General features: G+C 36.1%; 2 protein-coding genes across 2 annotated transcripts; one reads left to right on the top strand and one right to left on the bottom strand.

The window, feature by feature from the left end:
* The first annotated feature begins 4,562 nt into the window (after positions 1-4,562).
* On the top strand, positions 4,563-6,278 carry LOC118745114 (putative nuclease HARBI1). The gene is made up of 2 exons (XM_036478646.1): positions 4,563-5,610; positions 5,681-6,278. The coding sequence occupies exons 1-2, from the start codon at positions 5,119-5,121 to the stop codon at positions 5,807-5,809; spliced, it is 621 nt and encodes a 206-aa protein (XP_036334539.1). The 5' UTR covers positions 4,563-5,118; the 3' UTR covers positions 5,810-6,278.
* Positions 6,279-6,793: 515 nt separating this feature from the next.
* LOC118745113 lies at positions 6,794-7,518 on the bottom strand. The gene is made up of 2 exons (XM_036478645.1): positions 7,301-7,518; positions 6,794-7,237 (listed from the first exon to the last, which is right to left on the bottom strand). Exons 1-2 carry the CDS (start codon positions 7,436-7,438, stop codon positions 7,028-7,030), a joined length of 348 nt encoding a protein of 115 aa, XP_036334538.1. The 5' UTR covers positions 7,439-7,518; the 3' UTR covers positions 6,794-7,027.
* Between the last annotated feature and the right edge of the window lie 1,850 nt (positions 7,519-9,368).

The following is a 9,368-nucleotide window of genomic DNA, read 5'->3' as shown; positions in this document are numbered from 1 at the left end:
GTGCTCGTCCACGGCCATTTCTTCGTCAACTGTTTCCTCACCTGTTGATGCCGTCTGTGCGTCTCCAGGAGCTCGCTGCTTCCAAGGCTTCACTAGGACGTTGCCGTACCTGAAGTTCAGCCTGAAGTTCTGCCTTCTCATGCTACTGAATGACTCTTCGTCAACAGCCACATTAAGCCTTAAGTAGCTGTCCTCGACCTTGGCCTCCATTACCCTCCAGAGGGATGTGTTCAGGCTCTCGTTTTGTGCGCGAAGGAGGCCTAGTGCATATTCCTGGCCCCTGTCTATGCTCCACGGGAGGAATATCGTGACATTGTGCGTCGGTGGAATGTCATCTCCGCTCCTCGTGTACAGTTCTGGTCCTCCCCATCCTTTGAGCGTGGGTACAGTGCGTCGCAGCCATTCGGCAGTTCCTTCGTCCCTGCAGTCCACCAGTAACATGCCTGGCCTGAAGTAGACTCCCGTGAAGGCAAGTGGTCGAGTCCACCCCCTCAGAACTTCATCCATTATGGTGTCCTGCAGAGTCGTCAGTTGCTCCGGGGTGAGGGACATGGCGGGGTACTCCTGTGGTAACGCCGCTATTCGGGTTGTTCTCATCGCATCCGCGTAGCTCGATTGCTGGTTATGCCTGTCTTTTTTATGCACGTGTCTCTGGCTACTTGCCTGGGCCCTATTTTTAGTGGGCGAACTCGGCCGGTGAGCTCTTGGACGTTTAGCTGGCTGCTGGTTTACCGGTGTGCGCTGGCTGGTGTTGCGCTTGACAGCAGGAACCCTTTTCCCATCTGTCTTCACCGCCTCGTTGCGTGCCGTGTCAGGACTCAGACCTCTTTCTAAGCACCGGAGGTACCGTGCTATTCCAGCACCGCTGTTAAATTATATAACATGCACGATTGTTTTTTATTGTTACTTGTTACCAATAGAGTCACTAATTTTCTAACTAATATTTTATCACTGTCATATTTTGTAAATAAAAAAAAACGCTTTCTATAAATTCATGCTTACTTCTTCATATATGACATTTTGATGGTTTTCTGCCACTTCTAATTTTGTTTAAAGAACACACTCACATTAAACCATTGTGGAAGAATACAAGTGAGATATCTTAGGGTTGACAGATAGTTGACAGGGTGTTCAATATGGCGATGACAGTTTGAACAATATGGCAGCCAATATGGCATACAACACCGAATGGCCCGAAGTTGCAAAACTACGACCCGAATGAAACGCTTCGTGAACATCCATTGTTGCGAAGTGGTATTTTGTTGGAAAATATAAAAGCCAGGATTTTGTGCAGCGCCGAATTTAAAAAAAAAGAGGGTTTTGTGTTCTCAAGGGTTGCTGTGCTGTTTCGTTTTAAGCTTATTTTAATATTAAGGTATCTAATTAAATATTAAAAGGAGACAAAAATTAAAGCAAAAATTTAAAATATATGTACATATCTGAAAATTTTAAATAAAATATATAGTTTCACGAGAGACAAATTAAATAAAATGGGTTAACTTTAGGGGAAATATACTTATCAGATTGGGTCAGATAGCGCTTTTACGTTATAAATAAAAATAATTCCTACTTCAATTTTATATAATTTTGGTGACGTATTTCTAAGCTGACCCTGAGATCTGTGAAATAATACATATTTATGTGCATATATTGTGTTGATTATGCTCTAAATCGCTAAATAATTCTTGCAGCAATCAGCACCATTGGAAAGTGAAGTGACAATAGGCTGGTTTTCTTTATACAGCCCGCTTTAAATTCGAATTATTGTTATAGTAAATTACAATTATTGTTTGTTTCCATTTCGGTCAACCGCGCAAATTATTTATTAAAAAAATTTCGTTTAAAAATAGCAGATTTTGTTTACTTTTGAATAAGGCTTTATCGAGTCCGCTATAAAGACAGGGGTATAAATGTTGTAAAGAAATATATGTTGAGTCCAATCGGTTTTTTGCTAATGTGGTTCTTGTGTAGGTATAAACAAGGTATATTAAAAAAATACCCCTCCATGAAAAAATATCGTTATTTTCGTATTTAAAATTAATCGGAATTTTATGGGGGGTTATAAAAACTCGTTTTAATCGAAACTTTGTTTTTTCGGCTATATTTGTTATTATTTATTGGCCCAGATGTAAATATTGAATGAACTAACATATTTTAAATATTTACGGAACTACCATTTGTATGCAACCCTGCCTATCCTATATTCAAGTAGGTGTAATTCAAAAAATTTAAACGGATTTCTTCAAATCAACCTGAGCTGCGGACATATTTCGAATTCATTTTTAAACATTAACCACTACATTATATTAGTATTAAATACTTTCAATTAAGAAACAATTCTTATTAGAAAATAAATATGAATCGTCTTATTTTAAATATTCCAATGTATATTTTTTGTTAATGCAGATAGTGCGGATTTAGCGTATTTTATAACCGTTACATGGGGAACATAAATTTAAGGCAGATTGCTATTAACAATTTTTACACAATTTACGATTACAATCAGTTTCTTTCAAAACTATAATCTAAATGATTGCAAGTTGTATTCTTTACGATCAAAACAGATTCCAATATTAGGTATATTATGCAAATGCAATCCAATTTGATTTGAGTTATTCAGTTTTAGATACATTTATATTTCTGTGTTCGTATGGAATAGTAGTTTATGTCGGGAAGCTGGCTTTAGTATAATCCGGCATTCCCTTTATTATTTACAACACAAGGAATTTTTTGATGACCCTTAACAAGAATATGGACGTGCTAGTATCGGAACTATTTCTTGCACGTTTATTTGCCAAAATTTCTTCAACGGCTCGGCGCCAGTGAGGGTATGCTGCGAATGCCGCATTATACTAAAACCAGCCTTTTGACATAAGCTACTATTCCATACGAGTGGGGCACGTGCGAAATGCGGATTTTCCCAGTTGCAGTACTGCAGTAACTCGACACCTTCCTCACCAACAGCTCTGTCCTCTATGAGTTTCTTAATGTAACTGCAAATAAAAGATGGAAATTTAAGAAAAATTACTATCACAGCGTTTCACTTGCAACGTTTCACTCTTGTAGTATATTGGCTATCAAGCACCAGAAAATTTCCATCACGCATTCCATATGCCACCGATTGTCGTGGATCAATTAAAATACTGTCATCACAGCTTTTTAGTACTCCAGCAACTGGTGTGTCTATGGCGGAGTTATGTGGAGCTGTTGCATGACTAAAATCAATTTGAGAACTGGCTTGTTTGTTGGGAGAGCTATTGGCATCAAATGTATGCAAATTAGATTTCCAAACGAGCAACTGTTGAATACAGGAAAAAATTTATATTATATGGTTCCGCTAAAGTGCACTACTACCGTGTATAAATTGGTCGACCTTCTAATAAATCAAGCAATCTTATTGTATCGTCATCGCCGCCAGTCACCAAGAAATTTCCACTTGGATGAAATGCAACATCATTCTCCGGCGACGAATGCACTGTATTAGCTCGCCTTCAGCTATGTCAAATATCTTAACGCGGTTACAACTTAATGCTAAAGCCACCAGATTACCGTCTGGATGCCATGCCAGCTGTCGTCCCATACCTCTTCCCCCGGTGAACGTTCGCACACATTCGCCTGAAAATGTATCGCAAATTCTTAACTTGTCATCGCCGCACGATGAAATTAACTTACCATTAGGGCTGAATTTTGCTGCGCGCACCCATTTGTGTGTCCAGTGAAAGATGTGTATTTTGAATCAGTATTTTGATGGCTGTTCGCCATTTTTCTAGTCTCCATTTTTCTAGTCTGAATAAGCTGACGAAGATGCATACAAATTCAAGCACATTGTTGCATTCTACCGTCCTTTTTAAAAGCTTTAAAATTTTAAAATATATGTGAAAAACTTTTATAATCTGAATATTTCTAATGCGCAATCAAAACGAAATTTTATAAATAGCATTTTTAAAAAGCAATCATCTAATATTTTTCAAGTTTTTGGGCATATATGTTACCATTTGAACAACAAATACTACCAAGTTTCAAGAGACTATTTAATGCAACTCAGGTCAAAAAAGCGCAGTTTAGACCAAAATAAGCAACTCTAAAAAACAGATGATCGCAGCTGTGGCCCAGGATGACGTCTATTGCTAAGATATCTCACTTGTATTTGTACACAATGCATTAAACTCGATAGAAAGCAAGGATCTGACGGAAGCGTTAGCGTTTCGAAAGATACACCTTTTAGGAATTAGTTAACGTACATATAAGCATTTTGAAGTAAGCGGTTTTTGGTTTACACCCTCTCAAACGTGATGTATTTTGCGTTGCCATGGCAACACGGAGTCACTTTGGTTTAAAGCTTAAACAGAAGGCAGCGTTGACCGGGATTAACTCGGACTTAATCCGGATAAACTGCAGTTAATTCCCGAGTTGACCCGGATCAACGTTGCCGTCTGTTTATGCTTTTATGTTACAAAATCTCTTTTTACAACATTCGTTAGTCCAATATTAGAGTCCCCACTATCAAGTTCATTCAGAATTGATTGAATTAATTCAAATACAGTTCTTACTTTTTTCTGTGCGATATTTTAACTGGGATTCAGAGTACAATCTCCCCCCTTACACTATTCGTCGAAAGCTCATTAATTTTCCAACACTTGTAAGTCGTAGAGAAACGGTGTAATATTTATTGTAAAATTAATGACAGGCTTGATTAATAGCCCGTCCCTTCTGTTTGGAGTAAACTTCAACATTCCCTCTCGAGTATCAAGACATTTTCGACCTCCGGTTTTGCAGCCATGGAAAACTAATTTTGAATTAAGCGAATCATTCCGTTGTTATGTCAAGATTTTTAAGTCCCTATTACGGTTTACAACTCCACTCAGTTGAATTGAAATTGAAACAACTCAACTTTAAAACAACTTAACACTTTTTTGGCATTACGAATTACAACTCAATTCAGCTGAAGTTGTATTGATGTTGCCAACCTAAAAAAGTGACGATTTGACAGATAATTAAACAGCTGATGATTTTGTGGCGAAAAATTAAAACAATATACTTTACTTAATGTTTACGAGAAGTGTTTTTTTTTTCAAATAAAAAGTAAAATGGACATAAGCGTTGATTTATTTTACAACGATGAAAATGTTGGTCCCAAAACTGATGTGCTGCGCATACGGAAAAGGCTTCGTGATCACTCGAATCCTTTGGAATAAGGAAGCATTTGTCTTTTTGCTAAACGAGATGGAGGAACATTTCCAGAAACGTGTGCGAGGAACGGCTGTACCTCCCATATTGAAATTATGTGCAACTCTCAGGTTCCTTGCTGACGGCAGTTATCAAAAGTGCAGTGGAAATGATTTTCATGTTGGACTGGCGCAACCTACAATATCTGTAGTTATTAAGGAGGTTTTAAATATAATTGAGCAGCATATTTGTGGAAAATGGATTACAACCCAAATGACTGAAGAGGAGCAAAACGCGTCAATAATTGCATTCTATTCAAAAAGCGGATTCCCCGGAGTAGTGGGTTGTATCGATGGGACTCACGTTCGCATCATTTCACCAAAAAAAGAAATGCAACATCTTTATCTAAACAGGAAAGGCTACTACAGTTTAAACGTCATGATTGTAAGTGAAAATGTAAAAAGCAAATAATACTTTAAAAGAAAATGGTCATGACATCTATTTCGATTTCAAGCTTTGCGATTACAAAATGGCTATCCGGTATGTGGATGCTAGGCACGCGGGCGCAAATCACGATTCCTTTGTTTTTAACGTAAGCGATTTGAAAGAGCATCTGCAGAGAAACATACAGAGTAATTCCTGAATTTTAGGTAAGACTGGTCATTAGTATTTAATACAAAAATAGATTGTTTAAAATATTCCTTAAAGGCGACGCTGGTTACCCTCTACAAACTTTTTTAATGACTCCTTTCCGCATGGCAGAAGCTGGTTCACCACAAGCTCGCTACAATACAATACACTCTAAGGCTCGAAATATTGTAGAACGGACGATTGGAATATTGAAAAGCCGATTTCGTTGTCTTTTATCTGTGCGTGGCTTAAATTATTCACCAGCAAAATCTACACAAATTGTGAACGCTTGCTGCGCTTTGCATAATATTTGTCAACACTTTCGCGTGGAACTTTCTGAAGAAATTGCAACCGCTTTAAGTACGGAACTAAGCAATGAAAACCTAAACATTGAAACAGAAGACGAGGATGCCGCCAGAAGAATTCGCAATAATATTTTGTTATCCATTTAATAGAAATAAAAAACTCTAACTCACATTTAATTATTTGCACTTCATTCAGTCTTCTTTTATTTTCAATGGTTTAAGAACTTATATTTAATTTTCATTAAATATCACTTCATGTGCTCTTAAAATTAGGTTTTTCAAAATAGTTAATTTAAAAAAATATCACTTCATGTGCTCTTAAAATAAGGTTTTTCAAAATAGTTAATTTAAAAAAATATCACTTCATGTGCTCTTAACATTAGGGTTTTCAAAACAGTTAATTTAAAAAAATATCACTTCATGTGGTCTTAAAATTAGGGATTGCAAAACTTATAATTAATAAAAAAAAATATTACTTCATGTTGTAAAATTAAATTAAAAAAACATTTCAAATTATTAAATGAAAACCCTTTCAATGTTTGTCAAATAAGCATCAGTTCTCCATTCACGAGCTGTTCTCGTCTTGCAAATAGCCTCTTAATTTAGCTATTTTTAATTAACAAATATAGTTCATGGGCTTCCCTAGCCTGCCTTTCAAACAATTTATATTTTTGGTGCTTTATGTGCAGCAATTTTTTATTAATGTCGTAATTTTTGTACGCCGTCTTTTCCATTCTATCAATTTTTTTTAGTACCCCTTTTTGCGTTTCTGCCTGCATTTTTAGGAGCTCTAGACGCTCAGTTTCTAAATTGCAGCTTCTGCGGCGATTTTGTACACGCGATGCTGACGAAGAGGGCCGATCTTCAATGTTTGCTACCTGGGGCTCATCAACCATGGACGAAGCTGCAACTAAGCCGTCTTCTATTTATTCGCCATCCATCACCGGTGGTATATTCTCTACCCCGAACGCCCGGCCACTGGGTGCAACTTGTTCCCTTATCTTAATAAGTTCCGCAACACTTTCTTCTAGTGGATTTAAAGAAACTTCTTGCGACGGACCACCACCAGTTGCAATAATATTGCTGCGATTGTTGGCAAGCTTCCTTTTTAAATTTGCCTTATAGTGTATCCAAACCTACAGGAGAAATAAATTATTGCGCTTTCATTGTATTGGTCTAATTCCATGATTACTACTTACTCGTCCCCACTCGTGCGCAGTTCTTAGTGGTCCTAAACTGTTTAGCTCTATGGCAAATTGCTCCCACAATCCCTTGCTTTTACTTTTGCTGCTTCCAAATTGCGGCTTGCCTCGTCCAGTTTCGGGATGCTTCTCCATCAGCTCAACTAGTTTTTCAAACTGTTCTAACTTTATTTTTTCTACAAATTTGTAAGAAATTCCTGATTAAGATATTGGTTTGAGACAAATTAAAGAAATTTAATTACCCGCTTTCCATTTTCGCTTAAAAATTTGTTCAAAACAACTGCTAGTAATGAGTTGTCGATTTTCGATACTTTTGTCAACCGAACTAGCACAGGGTGGTAAACGGTAATACCACAAAAAAGTTGTAAGACGATATAAATACAACGAAAAATTTTTTGACAGGTTGAGTTGTTATCGATAATACCAAATTGTAAGTTTTCAACTGAAATGGAGTTGAGTTGTAAACCGTAATAGGGGCATTAAACTCTCATTCCAGCACGTTTGATATATCGGACTCGATTATGAGCCGTTCAGTGCACACATCGATTAACTCCACTTTTTGAAAAATCTTAAATTTAAGTGTCAAAGCCCTTGGTATAGTCATAAGTTATTACGTTTATAATAACTTTATATAACATACAATAGTACATAATATTTATAACAACATTTTTTATTTAATTTTATGATATAAATGGAATTTAAAAAAATAATGTATGTACATTATTTGATCGCATCTCCCAACTTTTTGTTGATGGAGTTAATCAATTTGTGCACTGAACGGCTCATATATGAATGTTAATGTAATTATGTTTTTCAGTCCAGAGAATGATTTCAGATTAAGTTCAAAATGTAGTACAAATTGTGTTTGACTTACTTATATTTAACAAATTTTAATACTGTTAATATTTTATGCAGTGCGAATATTGATTCACATGAGAGCTGTGATATCGAATATGTGCCACAGAGCTCTGATTTGGATATGGAAATAAATATATGAGAAGATGAGGAGCATATCTCAAAATCCGATGAGTACAAGAAAAACAGAATGCCGAGAAATCTCTACGGCTTCACATCAGATATCGGCGACTGCATAATTGTGTATACTTACAAGTAAAAAATGTTCTTCTTCTCCTGTCAAAATATACAAATACAAACATTTTGACAGGGTGTCCTTGAACCGCGATACAAAGGAAGCAGAGATGTTGAATGTGACTATAGTTGTTAAAACAAACTTAAAAATTTGCAAAATATAGACTTATTTCAATTAATTCCGATTGTCTAACTATCATTCTAATATTTTTAAGCGTTTTGGCCTATAACTCTATATTTACACTTAATATATGCGCAACTTCATAGGCTTGGCAGACGATCTTTGCCGTATGTAATTGGCGGCAGGCTATTATTTTTCTCTTTGTTACTATAAAAATAAGCATTTTAATTAATTTCATCTTTGCGGAAATAAATATTTTTTTGCGATATTTTTGTGGGTGGCAGACGACTTTTGCCTTGGAATTAAGATTGCAGACGATATTTTTTAAGCTTCTTATATGTCAAATGATACGTACAATAAGTTTCGCGTATGCGGCTATGTTTTTGTTTGCTTATTTTTTGCTATAATTGTAACCCCCCTTGTAATCCCCTGCCGCACAATGGGCCATATGATGACATTAGCCGGAAAAAAATCGAAGTGGAATTCTGATGTCTTGATAATTCCAACTTGTTAAGAAATGTCCAATTACATAAAAAAAATTATCCTTTGGTGTTTTAAAGCCCACTTTAGTAGTTTTTTTTGTAGGTCAAATTTGATCTTTTGAAATTTTGTTTTCTAAAAATTACACAAATCAAATAGACATCTTTGAAAAGTGGTGTGTTGTTTATCACAGTGGTGTGCCAGAACGCTGAAAATAATACATATGACATAGAAAACGATGCTCTTTTTTATGAAATAAAAACAATTATTATGTGATGAGGGATGTAGCTACAGTAATGTGTCAAAATTAGGCGTTTTTTCGTCCAAAAATACGAACAAATTCGAACTTTTTTGGACAATCTAAACAATGTACTG

Source organism: Rhagoletis pomonella, unplaced genomic scaffold, assembly GCF_013731165.1.
Source record: "Rhagoletis pomonella isolate Grant_MI unplaced genomic scaffold, Rhpom_1.0 Rhpom_scaffold_00008, whole genome shotgun sequence".
Lineage (NCBI taxonomy): Eukaryota > Metazoa > Arthropoda > Insecta > Diptera > Tephritidae > Rhagoletis > Rhagoletis pomonella.
This window is presented reverse-complemented; position numbering and strand designations above follow the sequence as displayed.